This window comes from Oncorhynchus clarkii, chromosome 14 (assembly GCF_045791955.1).
Source record: "Oncorhynchus clarkii lewisi isolate Uvic-CL-2024 chromosome 14, UVic_Ocla_1.0, whole genome shotgun sequence".
Classification (NCBI taxonomy): Eukaryota; Metazoa; Chordata; class Actinopteri; order Salmoniformes; family Salmonidae; genus Oncorhynchus; species Oncorhynchus clarkii.
The window spans coordinates 24,124,254-24,145,865 of record NC_092160.1 but is presented as its reverse complement, the minus strand read 5'-3'; the positions used below and the strand labels follow the sequence as shown (position 1 = coordinate 24,145,865).

At 38.3% G+C, this 21,612-nt stretch overlaps 2 protein-coding genes across 2 annotated transcripts; both read right to left on the bottom strand.

Moving 5' to 3' along the window:
• Window positions 1-5,713: 5,713 nt before the first annotated feature.
• Window positions 5,714-9,773, bottom strand: LOC139366039 (signal-regulatory protein beta-2-like). Its single transcript, XM_071103122.1, has 6 exons — window positions 9,731-9,773; window positions 9,122-9,466; window positions 8,293-8,625; window positions 6,201-6,317; window positions 6,010-6,065; window positions 5,714-5,875 (listed from the first exon to the last, which is right to left on the bottom strand). Exons 1-6 carry the CDS (start codon window positions 9,771-9,773, stop codon window positions 5,750-5,752), a joined length of 1,020 nt encoding a protein of 339 aa, XP_070959223.1. The 3' UTR covers window positions 5,714-5,749.
• Window positions 9,774-13,539: 3,766 nt separating this feature from the next.
• On the bottom strand, window positions 13,540-16,401 carry LOC139365849 (uncharacterized). Its single transcript, XM_071102911.1, has 6 exons — window positions 16,371-16,401; window positions 15,528-15,875; window positions 14,982-15,341; window positions 14,684-14,800; window positions 14,459-14,520; window positions 13,540-13,671 (listed from the first exon to the last, which is right to left on the bottom strand). Exons 1-6 carry the CDS (start codon window positions 16,399-16,401, stop codon window positions 13,540-13,542), a joined length of 1,050 nt encoding a protein of 349 aa, XP_070959012.1.
• Window positions 16,402-21,612: the final 5,211 nt, after the last annotated feature.

The window sequence follows — 21,612 nt, the reverse complement described above, 5'->3', positions numbered from 1 at the left end:
CTTTTTGTCTAGATGAAGTGCCTGCGCCTCATGAAGATGGATTACTTGGCTGAACACACTAACAACAAGTGGCTATTTGGACATAAATGATGGACTTTATGGAACAAATCAGTCATTTATTGTCGACCTGGGACTCCTGGTGTCTTATAATCAAGATCATCAAAGGTAAGAGAATATTTATGGTGTTATTTCTAACTTCTGTTGACTCCAAAATGGCGGATATTTCTCTGTCTGTTTTGGGCTCTGAGCGCCGTTCTCAGATTATGCTTTTTCCATAAAGTTTTTTAGAAATCTGACACAGCGGTTGCATTAAGGAGAAGTCTCTTTACTTCTGTGAATAACACTTGTATCTTTTATCAATGTTTATTATGAGTATTTCTGCAAAATCCCCAGATGTTTTAGAATCAAAACATTACTGCACGTAACGCGCCAATGTAAACTGATATACACATTATTGAACAAAACATACATGTATTGTGTAACATGATGACCTGTGAGTGTCATCTGATGAAGATCATCAAAGGTTAGTGAATCATTTGATCGATATTTCTGCTTTTTGTGACTCCTATCTTTAGCTGGAAAAGTGGCTGTGTGTTTTTTCGACTTGGCGGTGATCTAACATAATCATATGTTGTGCTTTAGCTGTAAAGCATTTTTGAAATCGGACATGATGGGTAGAGTAACAAGATGTTTGTCTTTCATTTTCTGTATTGGACTTGATAATGTGTGAAAGTTAACATATTTCAAAAAAATATTTTTGAATTTCGCCCACTGCCTTTTCAGCAGAACACCTGCCCTAGAAAGGTTAACAAGAAGTTAAGCTTTTAACCAATGTATAACACTTGTATTTTCATGAATGTTTAATATTACTGATTTTGTATTTTAAATTTCGCAATTTCACCGGATGTTGTCGAGGCCGGGCGCTAGCGGTACGCTTTTCCCAAAGAGGATATTGTGACAAGATCCTGAGGCCCATTGTCTTGCCATTCATCTGCCGCCATCACCTCGTGTTTCAGCATGATAATGCACGGCCCCATGTCGTAAGGATCTGTACACAATTCCTGGAAACTGAAAATGTCCCAATTCTTCCATGTCCTGTATACTCATCAGACATGTCACCCATTGATCATATTTGGGATGTTATAGGTCAACGTGTACGACAGTGTGTTCCAGTTCCCCCCAATATCCAGAAACTTCGCAAAGCCATTGAAAAGGAGTGGGACAACATTTCACAGGCCACAATCAACAGCCTAATGAACTCTATGCAAAGGAGATGTGTCACGCTGTGTGAGGCAAATGGTGGTCACACCAGATACTGACTGGTTTTCTGATCCATGCCCCTACCTTTTTTTAAGGTATCTGTGACCGACAGATGCGTATCTGTATTCCCAGTCATTTGAAATACATAGATTAGTGCCTAATGAATGGGTGTCAATTGACTGATTTCCTTATATGAACTGTAACTCAGTCAAATCTTTGAAATTGTTGGATGTTGTATTTATATATTTTTTAATTGTAATTCATCAATCAAGTACAAGTGTGGAGCGAAAACCCGCAGACACTGAGCCCTCCATGTAATGAGTTTGACATATGTGGCCTACATGCACTGTATCTACTAGCTGTTGGCTAGAGCCTATGTGCCATGACCAGAGAAGGCATATTTGCTATTTACAGTTTTTGGGACAAAATTATTGGTTGATTTTAAAATGCGATGGAAACACATTGAACTTAAGCGAAAAAGTACATGTTGTGTGCACTACGTCATCAAGAACTGGTTTTAATCAGCAAAAAGTACATTTGGTGGAAACACACCTCTGTTGGGAAAATGTGCACACTTTATTTATTAGTTCATACCTGCTCCTACAACCTAAGACATAAACTACTGCATTTTAAGACAATTCATAGGACTTGCTACACTCCTGCCAGAATGAATGTAATGCACCCAGAAATGTCACATCTCTGTTGGAGATGCAAAAAGCACAAAGGTCTATTTCTCAGCCCCAAAAAATACAATATGCATATAATCAGATTAGGATAGAAAACAGTCTAAAGTTTCAAAAACTGTCAAAATATTGTCTGTGAGTATAACAGAACTGATATTGCAGGCGAAAACCTGAGGAAAATCCAATCAGGAAGTGCCACTTATTTTGAAACCTCTCTGTTCCTATGCCTATCCTCCATTTAAAGGGATATCAACCAGATTCCTTTTTCTATTGCTTCCCTAAGGTGTCAACAGTCTTTAGACATAGTTTCAGGCTTTTATTTTGAAGAAATTAGCGAGAAAGATCACATTGCCTAAGTGGATAGGTGGGGGCTCTCAGAGTGAATTTTGCACAACAGAGTAAAGCAACCATTTTTTCTCCATGTCCTATTGAAAAACCTACGCTCCCGGTTGATATATTATCAAATATATATTTTAAAAACAACCTGAGGATTGATTATAAAAAACGTTTGACATGTTTCTGTGGACATTATGGATATTATTTAGAAATTTTGTCTGCGTTGTCGTGACCGCTCTTTCCTGTGGATTTCTGAACATAACGCGACAAACAAACAGAGGTATTTTGGATATAAAAATAATATTTATGGAACAAAAGGAACATTTATTGTGTAACTGGGAGTCTCGTGAGTGAAAACATCAAAAAGATCATCAAAGGTAAACAATTAATCTGATTGCTTTTCTGATTTTCGGGACCTAGCTACTTAATTCTTAGTGTACATAATGTTTTGTCATGCTATCGATAAACTTACACAAACGCTTGGATTGCTTTTGCTGTTAAGTATCATTTAAAAATCTGAGACGACAGGTGGATTAAAAACCTCTTACAGCTCCCCCCCTACTTCCGCCTATTTCCGCCTGAAGACATACCCAAATCTAACAGCCTGTAGCTCAGGCACAGAACCAAGGATATGCATATTCTTGGTACCATTTGAAAGACAACATTCTGAAGTTTGTGTACATGTGAATTGAATGTAGGAGAATATAACACAATTGATCTGGTATCGATAAAACAATGGGAAAAAAACATACGTTTTTTATTTGTATTTTGTATCATCATCTTTAAAATGAACAAGATAAAACAAACATTCAGATAGGATGATGGGGACATTTCCAGTGAAAAATGTAAGAGGGCAACAGTACTTGTGCAAAGTTTCAGAATGATAACTTCCAAAATGAGTGTGCTACATGACATTTATCATGAAGTCACCCAGGTGTCCCACACAAGTAGCCAAATGTACCCAAGTGGCCAAATTGGTGAAGGTATACATTTTGAAACAAATAAGTATATACAAAATAACAAAATAGTATTCTAACACCCCCCCCCCCCCCCAAAAAAAAAAATAAAAATAAAAAATTAGAAAAATACATGGAAAAACAATAATGGAAAAAAATATATTATTGATTAAAAAATATATGAAAAAAATATATATATATACATTTACAAAATAACATGGGCAACTATTTACACACTTTCAATATTTGGAAGACCCTCAGTCCTCTATCAAATCAAATATATTTATATAGCCCCAGCCTAAAACCCCAAGCAGCAAGCAATGCAGGTGTAGAAGCACGGTGGCTAGGAAAAACTCCCTAGAAAGGCAAGGAAGAAACCTAGAGAAGAACCAGGCTATGAGGGGTGGCCAGTCCTCTTCTGGCTGTGCCAGGTGGAGATGACAGTGGTTGTAGAGGAGAGATTAGTTTCACATATGAGCCCTGTATCAACACATCTCTCGATGTGCAAAACTGATAGAGACATACCCCAAGCAACTTACAGCTGTAATCGCAGCAAAAGGTGGCGCTACAAAGTATTAACTTAAGGGGGCTGAATAATTTTGCAATTTTTCAGTTTTTGATTTGTTAAAAAAGTTTGAAATATCCAATAGATGTCGTTCCACTTCATGATTGTGTCCCACTTGTTGTTGATTCTTCACAAAAAAATACAGTTTTATAACTTTATGTTTGAGGCCTGAAATGTGGCAAAAGGTCACAAAGTTCAAGGGGGCCGAATACTTTCGCAAGGCACTGTATATAGAGAGTTGAAGGTTGAGTATATTAGGTTGAATATATTATTATATTATTATTAGCTGCTAGATCTACTGTCTCTATTATATTATGACAGACCAGCTAGATCTACTGTCTTTATTATATTACAACAGACCAGCTGTATCTACTGTCTCCATTTCACTTTGGCCATTGATGTGGTCCTGCCCTCTCCTCAACAGCCTCAAATAGGCTATTTCATGTGGGTTGGGGTGGGGTTGCAGACACACGCATCTCACATTGCATGACATTACATGTTTATATATTGCTTCTAAAATTAGAATAAAATCACAAATAATATTTTATATTATTAATTTCAAACAAGGGCATTAGCATGATAAGAACTTACCAGTCCAAAACGATGTCCTCTCCCGTTCAAAAAATATTCCTCCACAATCGCTAAATCAAGCATCCTACAACAATCTCTGTCTCACCTTCCCAATCATTTTATTCTAAAATTGTGTCTACATCTGTATATCTAGACATAGATTTAGCTTTCCCTGACTTAGTCGCCATAATGATTGATATATAAACAGCTGAATCTGCGCGTTTACCAAACAATGCAGTGCGTAATATGTGCTTCTCCTTCCGGTATGAAACTTCAATAGCGAATGACTCACATTATGCTGGAGCTTACTACATGGGTTGGTCTTGCAACACATAAACATGGCGTATTGCCGTTTAGCTCAGCTCATTGGCTATCTACCCAGCTAGATTTTAAGACGATCAGTGGTCATTGGGTTAAAAGACAGTCAATCAACGAAACAGCGGGCAAATCATTGGTGCACAATGATGTCATGACTTGTTGTCTTCAAATCGATTTCTTTCAGTCAATACGTCCCGCGAAATGGCCCATCAGGTTTGATTGTGTTACAAACATAAAAATGTGTGGTTTCACTGCAATCAACTGGATTGTGTTACAAACAAACCAGTTGATTGCAGTGAAACCAATCATGACTGGAAAAGACACGTTCTGTGTGGGTTATTTGCCTGGAATGTGTCGTCGAAAATGAGTTGTCTCACAGTTAAACAGTATGTCTAAACAATGGGCTGAGATGGATAGGACACTTAACCCAATTCATCTCCTTTATACTGAGTGCAAGGCAGAGAGGCATCCAGTCCCATATTTAGAGTAATTGGTGTGACTCAACCAAGGATCAAACCCTCAACCATCTTATCTCAGGGAGGACACTAGCACAAGGCCAATGAGTTGTCTCACGGTTAAACAGTATGTCTAAACAATGGGCTGAGATACAAGAGATACGATACAAGAGGAGGACTTAGAATCACTAAGGAAGTCTAAAATAACAATACACAGATTAAAGGTCAAACTTTTCAGGAGTGATTTAAAGACCTCAATGGTATTTGGCCCTCTACCTGACAGGACAAGCCGTCCCATAACCGTGTTGCTCTGATCAGCTAGATGATAGGCAAAAGTGTGCAATGTGTCCCTGTCTGTCCATGTGTCACCTCAAATCTTTCTCCCGACCTGTGTGCACCTATATTGTAAACTTTCATTCATAGGCTAGGTTGTGGCAACCTCATGATGGGTATAGGGAAAATTTTCACACTGTCTTACTTGATAGAAAATATCACTTAATCAGTAAGGCTAAAATGTCATGACTGTTTAAACACATTGTACAGTATTTTAAGAACAGTTTATTACCAAACTACATCCATTCCTCTGCACATAAACAATGTTCAGTCTCAATCTGAGTACCTGACATTAGAGTACACACTCTCCTGTTGTGTCTCTCTCTTCTTTGTTCCTCTTTTAGTTTTCCTCTCAGAGAAATGCAATGCAGCATAATTCAGAGTCTCTGGGTCTTGTTCCTGTGAATAATCATTGTGTTGTTGGTTTTTGATACAAATGTAGTCATAATAATAGCCAGATAATTAGAGTATCTAGTATCATATTGGATATCACCTACCAACAGGCCAGTACTATAACAATTGTATTTATTTACCTGATCACATTCAGTGGTTGAGTTGTCATGTCCAATATGCTGAGCAACACTCACTGCTAACATGAATAAAAACAAGCATGAACATGACAAAAGTCAAGAAAGGTAATAGACAGAGATATTTTACTTGATAACAAGTATTGTGTAAAATGTATTAGGTGTTCATCTACAGTTTGTAATACCAGAGAGCTCACCTTTATAATGTTCACAAATTGTCATTTTATTTCTGCTGAAGACGAGTATAATCATCACAATCACACAGAAAACTGATGTCACTCCCAGTCCAATGACTACATGATCCAGTGATCTTTCTAAAAGGAATAAAAAACGTAATAATGAGAGTCGATATACATGTACACCACCGTTATATTAATATCAAATAGGAAGAGAGATATAACTACCCTTGAATTATAATAAAATAGTAAGAGAAAAATACCGAACTTATATAAAAATAAAACAGTAAGAGATATATATAAATATATATTTACCACCCTTATATTAAAATATAATAATAAAAGAGATATATGCCACCGTTAAATTAAAATAAAATAGTAGGAGAGATACATTTCACCCTTATGTTAAAACAAAATAGTAAAATAAATATATACCACCCTTATTTTAAAATAAAATAGTATTTTTTTTTTTTTTTTTTTACCTTTATTTAGCCAGGCAAGTCAGTTAAGAACAAATTCTTATTTTCAATGACGGCCTGGGAACAGTGGGTTAACTGCCTGTTCAGGGGCAGAACGACAGATTTGTACCTTGTCAGCTCGGGGGTTTGAACTCGCAACCTTCCGGTTACTAGTCCAATGCTCTAACCACTAGGCTACCCTGCCGCCCCATGCCGTATGAGAGATCTATTTCACCCATATATTCAAATAATATAGATAGAGGCATATATACCAACCATATAGTAAGATAAAATAACAATAGAAATACATACCACCATTACATTAAAATAAAATAGTAAGAAATATATAACACCATTTATATGACTAAAAAAATAATAAGATATATATAGATACCACCCTTATATTAAAATAAAAATGTTTCTGAAGATGGCAGAGGAGGATCAGTGTATGTTCCTAACAACTATTGATTTCTGGTGACTTTCCCTGCACTTTCAGCAACAGTGGCACATTTTTGGTAATGGACGACCAGTACCTACAGAAAGGAGCGGCTTCCATGGAGGAACTGAATGCAGGAGAAGTATGTGTGATGTTCTGATGAGGGGCTCTGTCTTTTGTCTCTATCCTTCCTTTCCAGCCCAAACTTCCTCAACACCCTTTTCCTAGTATGACTGAGGACATTCAATCTCCAACTGCATCATCCTAATCTGCCTAAGGATGTTCAATCTCCAACATCCTAATCTGCCTAAGGACATTCAATCTCCAACTGCATCATCCTAATCTGCCTAAGGACATTCAATCTCCAACATCCTAATCTGCCTAAGGACATTCAATCTCCATCTCCATCATTCAAATGTGACAACGGAAATTCAATCTCCATCTCCGTCATCCTAATCTACCTAAGGACATTCTATCTCCATCGTCTCAATTTATATTTGTTGTGTTTGTCATTTTATTTAGCTTTTTAACGCTTTGAGATGAATTTTGTAATGAAAAGCACTATACACATTCCATAAAATTGGTATTATTATCATATGAAAGATGTGGATTGATTGTAGCCACATTTTGAAGGAGAGATTTGTCAAAATATGAATTTTGTATTTCTTTAAATAAGTTATTAGCAGGTTGTATTTTGTTTACAGCATCTAAGAATTTTCAGCTGAACATTCATTTCTGGTCAATGGTGAGAATATTGTTATAGCAAAAGGCACATTGACCTCAACCACTGTGCTGTACACTGACTGTATAAAACATTATGAGAAGATGTTCTTTCCTTGACAGACTGACCAGGTGAATCCAGGTGAAAGGTATGATCCCTTATTGATGTCACTTGTTAAATCCACTTCAATCGGTGTATATGAAGGGGAGAAGATAGGTCACGTGTGGATCAAAAATGGTCCACCACCCAAAGGACATCCAGCCAAAATGACACAACTGTGGGAAGCATTGGAGTCAACATGTGCCAGCATCCCTGTGGAACACTTTCGACAACGTGTAGAGTCCATGCCCCAAAAAATTGAGGGCAAAAGGGTGTGCAACTCAATATTAGGAAGATGTTCTTAATGTTTTGCACACTCAATGTACATGCACCACTTTTAATATGACTAAACTTTCTTCTGTATTTTCAACATTATAACACATAATATTCATTACTTACCAATATTTAGGTTTGTTCCGTTGCCAAACAGGATCTCCCCACATGTGGCCACAGCACAGTAGTAAGTCCCAGCATCAGAGAGACTGAGGTTGTTCTTGGAGAGGCTGTAGACACAGCTCTGTGTAGTCTCAGGGTTCTTCTTACACGCATCACTCAAGTTCCCAGGGGTGTAAATGACTCCAGGCTGGGATTCTCCTGATACGGCTCTGAACCAGTACACACTGTGTTCTCCTGTACAGGTCTGAGAGAGTACTGTACACTGTAGAGTCACAGAGTCTCCTGGATGGACTGGATCAGAAACTGGTTGCTGCACCAATGTAGGGTGATTGTGTCCTATATTGTGTCATTGTATTGAGAACATAATTATTCATTAGCTTGTAAAGTGGAGAGGTCATAGAGTTTTAAATAGAAAACATTCCTTTAGGCACATGGCAGTTTTGGAAACAGCGTTTTGCTTGCTATAAAAGAGAGGTGCAGTTTCTATTTGTCAGTAATTATTCAAATGTATTCACCCCACAGTCAGCCAAGATGCTTAGCTAGGCATCTTAAGAGTTCTTTACAGTAAAAGTTAGTTAGCTACCGTTTCTACACTCTTTTGCTAGCTATACCGTAACGATGTCATTTCAAAAACCTGTCAAAAATTACAAGTGTCTTTACATTTGACCATTATGACACGCATCCATGAATATCCACTTTCTAAGCATACTGCAGCAAGATTGTTAATACTTTCTGAACATCTACTGTACATGGCTGTGTACATCTACTGTATGTATAACAATACACAAAAACACTTGGTGAACATTGAAATGCACAATTTAAATTAAATTACCCTTCACAGCCAAAAATGTTGCATGTCCATAGTCCATCCCATACATTGTCCCAATTCCACAAAAGTATGTTGCCTCATCTAATGTGCTGATATTTCTGATAATGAGATTATACCCATATTCAGATTCCTTCACTTTGAAACGTGGGTTCTTAAACTCTCCATTAAGTACAGGTTCTGATGCATAGGACACAGATGCGACAAGATGGGGCAGTTGGCCAACAGTTTGTCTGTACCAGTACAGCAATTGTTGAGATTCTGCTTTAGGACATGGCAAAGATATATTGTCTCCAAATAGACGAGTAGTCACTGGTATTGGTTGAGGAGCATCTTCAGTCTGAATCAGGTCTGCCAAAATGTGAATGTAATTAGATGTCAATTTGAAATGAAAATGGACATTGTTCAACCTTTGAGTAACAGGTTTTTTTCTTAATTAAGTCATCAAACTACTGCAATTTAAAATGTCTGAAGATATATCGGTCACATTGCTGTCCAAACTGAATATATTTCATTATCTTTAGATATGACTTTCCAATATGATAGTCTTATTCTTTTCGATTTTCAATTTTACTGTTCAGTAAAGTACTATGTGAGATTAGGACATGCACTTACACACTTGAGAGAGAAGTCCCCAAAGAAGGCAGATTCTGATCATCTTGATATGGACTGACTATAGCGCTTTAACAACTGTTTTTCTTTGTTACTATGAATGACTGACTGACAAAATGAAAATAATTGTGGGATGTTTAAAATCTAAGAATGACTTGATTGGTTAGGGGAAAGACATGCATCACTTCCTGTTGAACGTTTCCATCCGTTTTCAGCCATGTACTGTAGGCAATCTAAAGATTTATGGTGTGCACTAATTTGTTGGCCTACATTACAATGAGATATTGCTCAGTGATGCAATATATCCAAGACTCAGATTAAGCCAAGATCACAATTCAAAACATTCTCAGTAGAGTTTTTACATTGAATGTGTAATGAAGACACTGTGAGTTGAGAAACAGGTGCAGGTGAAACGTTTAATAAAACAACAAACATGGAACGAAACAACATAACAGTAGCATCTACGCATGAACACAGGAACAATACAGACTGGGGAAGGAACCTAAGGGAGTGCAAGGTATAGGAGAGGTACTTGTGTGCCTCATGATAGACGTACAGGTGCGCTTAATGATTGATGCCAGGTGTGTGTAATAATGGATCCCAGGACCGGTTTTATGTACACCTGTGAAGGCGAACACAGGAGTAGACGTGACAGAAAGAGCTTAGTCCATGACTAGGCTTAATCTACATTCGGAAACTATTCAGACCCCTGGACTTTTATTCCATTCTAAAATGGATTAAATTGTTTTTTTTCCCCTCATCAATCTACACACAATACCCCATAATGACAAAGCAAAAACAGGTTTTCCGACATTTTTGCAGATGTATAAAATATGTAAAAGTATTCAGACCTTGTACTCAGTACTTTGTAGAAGCACCTTTTGCAGCGATTACAGCCTTTAGTCTTCTTGGTACGACGCTACAACCTTGTCACACCTGTATTTGGGGAGTTTCTCCCACTCTTCTCTACATATCCTCCCAAGCGTTGTCAGGTTGGATGACGAGCGTTGCTGCATAGCTATTTTCAGGTCTCTCCAGAGATGTTCCATCAGGTTCAAGTCTTGGTCCTGGCTGGGCCATTCAAGGACATTCAGAGACTTGTCACGAAGCCACTCCTGCGTTGTCTTGGCTGTGTGCTTAGGGTCGTTGTCCTGTTGGAAGGTAAACCTTAACCCCAGTCTGAGATCCTGAGGGCTCTGGAGCAGGTTTTCATCAAGGATCTCTCTTTACTTTGCTCCTTTCATCTTTACCTCAAACCTGACCAGTCTATCAGTCCCTGCTGCTGAAAAACATCACCACAGCACGATGGTGCTACCACCGTGCTTCATTGTAGGGATGGTGCCAGGTTTCCTCCAGACGTGACAATTGGCATTCAGGCCAAAGAGTTCAGTCTTGGTTTCATCAGACCAGAGAATCTTGTTTCTCATGATCTGAGAGTCTTTAGGTGCCTTTTGGCAAACTCCAAGAGGGCTGTCTTGTGCCTTTTACTGAGGAGTGGCTGTATAGCGGAGAAGGTATGGTGGGATTCTAAATGGTCGGTAATCTGTATGTTAACTTGGCTTTCAAAGATCTTTGAAAGGCAGGGTAGAATAGATATAGGTCTGTAGCCGTTTGGGTATAGAGTGTCTGCCCCTTTAAAGAAGGGGATGACCGCGGCAGCTTTACAGTCTGTGGGAACCACAGATTATACGAAAGAGAGGTTGAACATTTTAGTAATAGGGGCTGCAACAATTTCGGCAGATATTTTTAAGAAAGAGTGGGTCCAGATTGTCTAGCCCGGCTGATTTGTGGGGGTCAATATTTTGCAGCTCTTTCAGAGCATCAGCTGTCTGGATTTGGGTGAAGGAGAAGTGGGAGAGGCTTAGGCGAGTTGCTGTGGCGGGTGAAGGGCTTTTGATCGGGGTAGGGGTAGCCAGGTGGAAAGCATGGCCAGCCGTAGAAAAATGATTATTGAAATTCTCAATTGTAGTGGATTTATTGGTGGTGACTGTGTTGCCCAGCCTCAGTGCAGTGGGCAGCTGGGAGGAGGTGCTCTTATTCTCCATGGACTTTACAGTGTCCCAGAACTTTTTTGAGTTTGTGATACTGGATGCAAATTTCTGCTTGAAAAAGTTAGCTTTTGCTTTCCTAACTGCCTGTGAATATTTGTTCCTAACTTCCCTGAAAAGTTGCATATCACGGGGGCTGTTCAATGCTAATGCAGAACGCCACAGGATGTTTTTGTGCTGGATAAGGGCAGTCAGGTCTGGAGAGAATCAAGAGCTATATCTGTTCCTGGTTCTACAGTTTTTGAATGGGGCATGCTTATTTAAGATGGTGAGGAAGGCACTTTTATCGGGTAACAATTGAACATAGTTAGTGGATTAAATAAATACAGTCATAAGAATAATGAAAGTAAAGTCACAACACCATATTTTGAGTCTAAACAGTGTGTGTTTACAATAACATGATTTACAAACAATGGAGTAAAACAAGCTCATGTGACTTCTATAAGCTACAAAATGTTATTTCATAATCCATTTATATATATCATTAACTTTAATTGAATTCCAGACTGTCCCCTTTAACACAATGTGTTTATGTATGCTATAAGCACTCTCCTACATGAGACATCATTATTTGAATATAACAACTCACAATATAATATTCAGAAACAACCAATATCCATTTTTTTTACTTTGCCAAACAGGATCTCTGTGGAAAAAGTTTAACATGTCCTATTCCATTTCCAACTAATAAGCAGTTAGCGCAATCAAAAGACCAGTGATGTGTATCTGGGCCAACAGTTCTATAATGTTTCCCAGTCTGTTGGTTGAATGCTTTAGGCCTACTAATTGATACCATACTCTATTCGACCGATACATATCTCTATTTGACCATAATGCCCTTTACATGGTTTACTAGGTCAACCTCTATGAGGAGTAGCCCACTCATCCTAGTTGCCTCTCCACAGTAAGATCTTAGCATAATCTTAGCATAATGTAAATTGACTTCATAAAGTTAAATGATTACCTTAAAGAGATATTATACAAAAATATGAATGTACATGATGGTACAAAAATGCTTCTTATGACATAAAAAACTTGAATAATCATGAATGAAATGGTTATGTCCATAATTTAACTATGACAGACAGTAAGAATTTGACCTCTTGTGAAATGAATAACAAACCAAAGACACTATACTAGAAATATTCAGTGATATTAAATGACAATGATAATCCTACAACATTCATTTATTGCTATAATTAGATACGTGATAATGTATGGAACAAAAACTATTCTGCACATATCAACCCAATATGATATTGTTCCATGACAACATTTTACACAATGTTACGAACATATGTGCAAAGGTTTCATCAAAGCAAAGGGTGGCTATTTGAAGAATCTCAAATCTCAAATATATTTTGATTTGTTTAACACTTTTTTGTTTACTACATCATTCCATATGCGTTATTTCACAGTTTTGATGTCTTCACTATTATTCTACAATGTAAAGAAAAATACAAATAAAGAAATACCCTTGAATGAGTAAGTGTTCTAAAACTTTTTACCAAAAGTGTACATAGACATTTAAAGATGAAAACCCAGCTAGCTCAGAATAAGTTGACCACTCCAGAAGATATTTTGAGCAGAAACATGGTTGTAATTCCATTGTCTATGGTATTGTATTTGGATATTGTATTGTACTATTGTGAAAGTTAATCCGAAAGCATTGTCCTGCGATTGGTTTACCAAAACCCTTAAATTGTGTCTAAATAGAGACACTTGACTGACATAATTTTGTCAGTGCTGTATCTGAAACAAAGATCAGTCCCAGTCTGAGTACCTGACATCAGAGTACACACTCTCCTGTGGTGTGTCTCTCTTCTTTCTTCCTCTTTTAGTTTTCTTCTCAGAGAAATGCAATGCAGCATAATTCAAAATATCTGTGTTTGGCACCTAAGGAATAGAGTACAGTAAATAATAACTCCACTGTGCACAATAACAGAAAAGTCAAATAATAACATGAACATTAATACGGTAAGGGGAATGTTCATGCGGAAGCTAGGATTCAAATCTTAGCAGAGGGCGCAGGACTGCCAACAATGCAGCTTTTAAAGTCATTTTCTCTGACATTTAAGGATATCGCATTCATGGTAAACACTCCAGATGTCAGCTCAGAAAGTATTGTTTTTTCATTTCAAGCTATAACACGGATCTAACTTGGATCACGTTGAATCCTGGTCTTAGTGTCATATTTTTTCATACTAGTTAATTACAGGCTACGGGCATTAAAGACAAATGAAACAAAAACATTTCTAAATCATTTACTTTGTAATAACCAAAACCTAAACTGATGTTCAAAGCATGTTGACATTGTTAAATATAATATTTACACTACAGATTTACGCTACAGATTTCTGAACAATAAATAAGCTAGCGGATATGAGGGTAATTTAACATCTTAAAGCCCCACATCTAAAATGTAACTAAACATTTTAATAAAACTATCAACAACATTTTTGATCAACTGAGAGCTTGCCAAATTATAGCTGCAGGTTATAATGAACTATATTTAAAAACAGGTTTTCTCTATGACAAACAACTCTGACGCAACATCTCATGGGTTACTGCTGTACTTAGTGATTTATTCACAAATATACACATATACACTAATATACACACTCCTGTGTAACAGGCAATGTACCTCTTGTTTCACACATTGGATAATATAGATGTTACATACCTGACCACTTGACTGCTCTGATGAGAGGTTATCATCATGGTGAGTATGCTGAGAGACACTTGCTGTATCAACAGATAGAAATTCAAGCATGAAAATGGAGACGGAATATACAGTATACCATTCAACGGTGTCAGCCCATGAGGTGAGATTTTACTTTTAAATTCTCATTGCAAACACATTTGACACAAAACAATAGATATGTTCTGCATGTCTAAAATGACTTACCTTTACAATGATCACATGTTTGTCTCTTGTTTTTGGTACAAGCGAGAATAAAAATGACAATCACACACACAGCCACTGCTGCTCCCAAGCTGAGGACAATGGGATCCACTGTGTTTCCTGGTACGAAAATACATTTAACATGCTTTTTATGTTTTATGTTAAGGATGCATAGCTGACAACACAATTTTTTTCTCACTTTGACCCATTTTAACTACTAAATAATCGTATCATTAAAATATGCTTAAATGTTTAGATAAAGAAGTGTAAGGTGCTTTATCAATTTAACAAGAAGTTGTACCTTTAATGATGTTAAGTTTTGTTCTGTCGCCAAACAGGATCTCCCCGCATGTGGCCACAGCACAGTAGTAAGTTCCAGCATCAGAGAGACTGAGGTTGTTCTTGGAGAGGCTGTAGACACAGCTCTGTGTAGTAGAGGGAGTCTCAAGGCTCTTCTCGCAATCATCACTCCTGTTCCCAGGGGTGTAAATTACTCCTGAATGGGATTCTCCTGATCCAGCTCTGAACCAGTACACATTGTGTTCTCCTGTACAGGTCTCAGAGAGTACAGTACACTGCAGAGTCACAGAGTCTCCTGGATGGACTGGGTCAGACTCTGGCTGCTGTTCCACTGTCTGGTTGTCAGACCTCTGACCGTTTCCTAAATTAATCAGAACATAGAGTAATTATCAGACATTCAAATAATTTCAGATTAACATATTTTTCTGCAATCTTTCTGTTAGCTGAGAAATCACAAAAGTGCCCAGCAATTTTTTTGTCTTATTACTTATTAAAAAGTTATTGTCCGATTGACATAACTTCAAAATAGAAAGTACAATTATTTTACCTTTTAAAGACAGAAATGTGCCATCTCTAAAGTTCACAGTCATCACTCTTCCAATTGCACAATAGTACATGGCTTCATCTTCTGGGATCGACTTCATGATAGTAAGGCGAAACATCCTTTGAGCCAAAGTTACGCTGAAGTGTGAATTTTTAAATCCAGAGTGAAACACAGGCTCTTTTAAATATTTATGCATCGATGAGACAAGTTGTGGAATTCCTCCCACAGTTTGCTTGTACCAGTGCATTTGCTCATCGTTGAATTCCTCTTCTGGGAAAACACATAGCAGGGTTACAGGATCACCAAGTTGAACAGTGGTCACTGGACTTAGCAGGTTAACATGGTCTACATCTAAATCAAATGGAAACAGAAACACAAGCCTACTGTATTTATCACACAGACAAGGACAAATGTTAAGAGAAAACAATAGTCTGTAAAAACATTTCAAATAATTGAAAATCAAGTTGTGAAAATCATTCCAGATGTTTTACTTTTCTTCTGCTTACTTTGTTTATTATTTATTTTTAGATGGTATGTGGGTTGGTTGAACGTTCTAAATGTCAATTTATCCTACCCTTCAAGAACCTTGAACTATATTGAATTGCACAGCACAGGAAAAACAATATTTTTAATGTATTATGATGAAGTGATGAAATTGTACTTACACACTGCACTGAGAATAATCACAGCAACCCCTAATCTGACCATCATGGTATGTAGCCTCTAGACTGGTAGTGTTGATTTGGTCTGTGCTTAAATGAGAACCCAAGACCAAGTATTCAAACTTGAAAACATACCTCATTGGCTGGAACATAGTGTTCAATACTTCCTGTAAAATGCTCCAACCCGTGACCCATTTCTTCTGTGAACCTGACATGCCTGTTATGTCATAAGGTCACAACCTTAGCTTTCATGTTACTGTGTACTACAGTGCCTCATATGTTGTATGTTTTGACTGTTTAATTGTCCTTTTATCCACTGTACTTTTTGTTGTTGTATGGATAGATGCCGTAATGTGCTATAGATGTTGCTTGTACCATGTTTGACCATGATTGTTTTTAGTATCTCAAATGTGGTCTCAATGTGATTTGCAAAATCTGAATTGTGCATTATTGTATTATTGTGGATAGACACAAATACATTTGTTTAACTAACTATATCAATGCATTTCTGTCTGCACAGTACAATTGCTATATTTTGCCTGTCCTGTTTACTTGTCCTGTTTCATTGAATTATTTTTGCCATGAAAAGATCTCACTGAAAATGCACTTAGACTTTAACATTACGTTTTTGTTAACCTTACGAGTCTAAGCTCTACCTAAACTGTGGAGTGGGGCTAAGTAGTACCAAGCCTTATGGCATATTTTTAAGACCCTTTGAAGTATCCCAAAATATGCAAAAAATATATATATATATTTGATGAAAATGTATTTTTGGCCTCTGCTATTAGCCCATACAAATGCATTGAAAGGTGTCTATCCTACATCTGAGAGATATAAGAACGCTTTATACATTGATTTTACCCCTTGTTCTTGTCCATAAACAGTCTCCATCACAGGAGGTTGGTGGCTCCTTAACTGGGGAAGATGGACTCGTGGAGAGGAAGCAGTGGAATGGTATCAAATATATCAAACACGTGTCTGATGCCATTCCAGTCGCTCCATTCCAGCTATTTAAATGAGCCGTCCTCGCTCAGCAGCCTCCACTGGTCTCAATATATAGTTCCATACATTTTTTCAAATGGTACCGGGGGAGCTTCAGACAAGTCTTGTGAGGCCTGTAGGCCTCCTATAGCAAAACAACTGAATTGTATGAGTTCGTGAGAGTCTCATCTTTAAACAGAGGGGTCAAACCAGTATGTAGCCCAAACTACAGACAGAAGTTGTCAGATCGGCTGTACTGACTTCAGACAAGTCCCAAGATGCTTGTGGGGGTCATAGAGCAAAACGGAGAACACCATAGTGTTTGTGAGAATCTCATCATTTCATAATAGTTAATATAGGCCAAACCGTTTGGATGCTACAGACAATTATGTGAGAAGACGAATTTGCGGGATGTCTCATGGTCTGACAAACACTGCTGTAGCTCTGTCACCTTTCACTGTAGATGCTGAAGTATTGCATAGGTGGATGCGGTGGATTGAGATGCATTCAGTACAAAAAAACATAAATCTCTAGCTTAAATTGACACATTTTTATGGGAACATTTTTATTGAGTTAATTAGATTTCCGCGAGGGCATGGACATCGTCCTTAGGATATTTTTGTTAAGGGGTTCTGTGAGGTCATGTATCAAAGGGGTCTGGGATCATTTATGTAGACTCGGTTGATTTTCTTAAAGATCTCAAGTGCCAGGGTAAACAGGTAGTAACCAGGGGACTGCTCAGGAAACCACTCTCGAGACCATTTCTTAAACTTTTCAGCTCGAGACTCAAATGAGTAATTGACCCTACTCCCATGACCCAATTCGTCCTCCAAGTACCCAAGTTAAGAAATGTGATTATAAATACAGTATATTTTCATAACTTGTGACCCACCTCTGACATGCCCAGGGCCCACTTTGGGTCCAGGCCTAAAGTTTAAGAAACCCTGCATTTGACCAAGAGGAAATTCTCTCCTATTCTGAGGGTGACATTGGGTTTAACAGATGCAGGCCTGTTCATCCTCCAGGTACAGTAGACTACAGACAATATGTTCCTCCTCCATGTACAGTAGGCTACAGGTAATACGTTCCTCCTCCATGTACAGTAGACTACAGGCAATACGTTCCTCCTCCATGTACAGTAGACTACAGGTAATACGTTCCTCCTCCATGTACAGTACGCTACAGGTAATACGTTCCTCCTCGATGTATAGTAGACTACAGACAATACGTTCCTCCTCCATGTACAGTAGGCTACAGGTAATACGTTCCTCCTCCATGTACAGTAGACTACAGGCAATACGTTCCTCCTGCATGTACAGTAGACTACAGGTAATACGTTCCTCCTCCATGTACAGTAGACTACAGGCAATACGTTCCTCCTCCATGTACAGTAGACTACAGGTAATATATTCCTCCTCCATGTACAGTAGACTACAGGTAATACGTTCCTCCTCCATGTACAGTAGACTACAGGTAATACGTTCCTCCTCCATGTACAGTAGGCTACAGGTAATACGTTCCTCCTCCATGTATAGTAGACTACAGGTAATACGTTCCTCCTCCATGTACAGTAGGCTACAGACAATACGTTCCTCCTCCATGTACAGTAGGCTACAGACAATACGTTCCTCCTCCATGTACAGTAGACTACAGGCAATACGTTCCTCCTCCATGTATATATAGTAGACTACAGGCAATACGATCCTCCTCCATGTACAGTAGAATACAGGCAATATGTTCCTCCTCCATGTACAGTAGACTACAGGTAATACGTTCCTCCTCCATGTATAGTAGACTACAGGCAATACGTTCCTCCTCCATGTACAGTAGACTACAGGCAATATATTCCTTAATCATGTACAGTAGACTACAGGCAATATATTCCTTAATCATGTACAGTAGGCTACAGGCAATACGTTCCTCCTCCATGTACAGTAGACTACAGGCAATACGTTCCTCCTCCATGTATAGTAGGCAACAGGCAATATATTCCTTAATCATGTTCAGTAGACTACTGGCAATACGTTCCTCCTCCATGTACAGTAGGCAACAGGCAATATATTCCTTAATCATGTACAGTAGGCTACAGGCAATACGTTCCTCCTCCATGTACAGTAGGCAACAGGCAATATATTCCTTAATCATGTACAGTAGGCTAAAGGCAATATATTTCTTAATCATGTACAGTAGGCAACAGGCAATGTATATTAGCCTCTATGTAGTTGGCTTGCTCCGTGGCCAGCATTTGCTTGGGTATTCTAAACCTAATCATCTATCTAATCAGCTAGCTTGACATTTTTCCATCAAATCATCTTTATTCTGTGAATTGCTCATAAAATGCAAATGCAGAAATAGCTACCAGATTATTTTGCATCTAGCTTGGTAGTCTATTGGTCATTGCCATATTGTCATGTTCCTCAGTAAACATTTGTAACCTACATACATACAGTGGTTGATAAAATCAAATACAATTTTATTTGTCTCACACATGGTTAGCAGATGTTAATGCGAGTGTAGCGAAATGCACTGATATCTAACAAGTAACAACAATTACCTTATACACACAAGTGTAAAGGAATGAATAAGAATATGTACATAAAAATATATGGATGAGCGATGGCCGAACAGCATAGGCAAGATGCAGTAGATGGTATAGAGTACAGTATATACATATGAGATGAGTAATGTAGGGTATGTAAACATTATATAAAGTGGCATTGCTTAACAGGTGATACATTTATTTCATCCATTTTTTATTATAAAGTGGCTAGAGATTTATATGGGAACAGCAAACTTGGATAGGGATTGATTGAATATGTCCGTAAACACACCAGCCAGCTGTTCTGCGCATGCTCTGGGGACGCGGCTAGGGATGCCGTCTGGGCCGGCAGCCTTGCGAGGGTTAACATGTTTAAATATGCACTACCAAAAAAATATGCACTATATATAGAAATGTAGGTGGACAACCCTTCAAATTAGTGGATTCAGCTATTTCAGCCACACCCGTTGCTGACAAGTGTGTAAATAACGCACACAGCCATGCTATATCCATAGACAAACATTGGCAGTAAAATGGCTTTACTGAAGAGCTCAGTGACTTTCAACATGGCACTGTCATAGGATGCCACCTTTCTAACAAGTCAGTTAGTTAAGTTTCTGCCCTGCTAGAGCTGCTTAAGCTTATTTTTCTCATATTTTGTACACAAATTTGTTTCCATCCCTGTTAGTGAGCGTAATCTCCTTCGCCAAGATAATCCATCCACGTGACAGGTGTGGCATATCAAGATGCTTATGAAACAGCATGATCATTAAACAGGTGCACCTTATGCTGGGGACCAGAAAAGGCCATTCTAAAATGTGCAGTTTTGTCACACAACACAATGCCACACGTCTCAAGTTTGAGAGAGCGTACAATTGGCATGCTGACCGAAGGAATGTCCACGAGAGCTTTTGCCAGATAATTGAATGTTAATTTCTCTACCATAAGCTGCCTCCAATGCCGTTTTAGAGAATTTGGCAGTATGTCCAACCGGCCTCACAACAGCAGACCACATGTAACCACACAAGCCCAGGACCTCCACATCCGTTTTTTTTTACCTGCGGGTTCATCAGAGACCAGTCACCCAGACAGCTGATGAATCTGTGGGTTTGCACAACTGAATAATTTATTCTTAAACTGTCAGAAGCCGTTTTAGGGAAGCTCATCTGTATTCTCGTTGTCCTCATCAGGGTTTTGACCTGACTGCAGTTCGGTGTCGTAACCAACTTCAGTGGAGAAATGCTCACATTGACGTCAATGTCGTGAACAGAGTGCCACATGGTGGTGGTGGGTATATAGTATTGGCAGGCACAAGCTACGGACAACAAACACAATTGCATTTAGCGATTTGAATGCACGGAGATATCTTCTCCGGGCAAGGGGGCAGTTTTCGGAAGTTTGGATGAATGAGGTACCCAAAATAATCTTCCTGTTACTCAGGCCCAGAATCTAAGATATGCATATAACTGGTAGTATTGGATAGAAAACACTCTAAAGTTTCCAAAACTGTTAGAATTATGTCTGTGAGTATAACAGAACTGATATAGCCGGTGAAAACCCGAGAAGAATCCATCCTGGAATTTTTTGGGGTGAGGTGACATTATTTAAAATGCCTGTCTATTGGGAAATCAATGGGATACCTCCCAGATTGCAGTTCCTAGGGCTCCCAGTAGATGTCAACAGTCTTTAGAAAGAGTTTCAGGCTTGTTTTTTTTTAATTAGCTAGAATTTGTAGTTTTTCGAAGTGGCACCCATTTTGGCTATTGTGTTTTGACGCTCGTGGATGAGAGCGCGGACGTCGTTATTTATGTCCGGAAATGAACATACTATTCACCGTCTTACATTTGATTGTTTATTTACATATTAGGATACCTGAGGATTGATTAGAAATTATGTTTAACTTCTA

What these genes read in the sequence shown, in the direction of transcription:
- LOC139366039 (XM_071103122.1), bottom strand. Translation starts at nt 9,773, where the DNA reads ATGATCAGAATCTGCCTTCTTTGGGGACTTCTCTCTCAAGTGT. An exon ending in AACATTTTTGGCTGTGAAGG is followed by an intron (nt 8,626 to 9,121) that starts GTAATTTAATTT and finishes GACACAATATAG; the next exon opens with GACACAATCACCCTACATTG. An exon ending in CGGAACAAACCTAAATATTG is followed by an intron (nt 6,318 to 8,292) that starts GTAAGTAATGAA and finishes TATTCCTTTTAG; the next exon opens with AAAGATCACTGGATCATGTA.
- LOC139365849 (XM_071102911.1), bottom strand. Translation starts at nt 16,401, where the DNA reads ATGTCAGGTTCACAGAAGAAATGGGTCACGG. An exon ending in ACAGAAGAAATGGGTCACGG is followed by an intron (nt 15,876 to 16,370) that starts GTTGGAGCATTT and finishes CATTTGATTTAG; the next exon opens with ATGTAGACCATGTTAACCTG. An exon ending in CACATTTCTGTCTTTAAAAG is followed by an intron (nt 15,342 to 15,527) that starts GTAAAATAATTG and finishes TGATTAATTTAG; the next exon opens with GAAACGGTCAGAGGTCTGAC.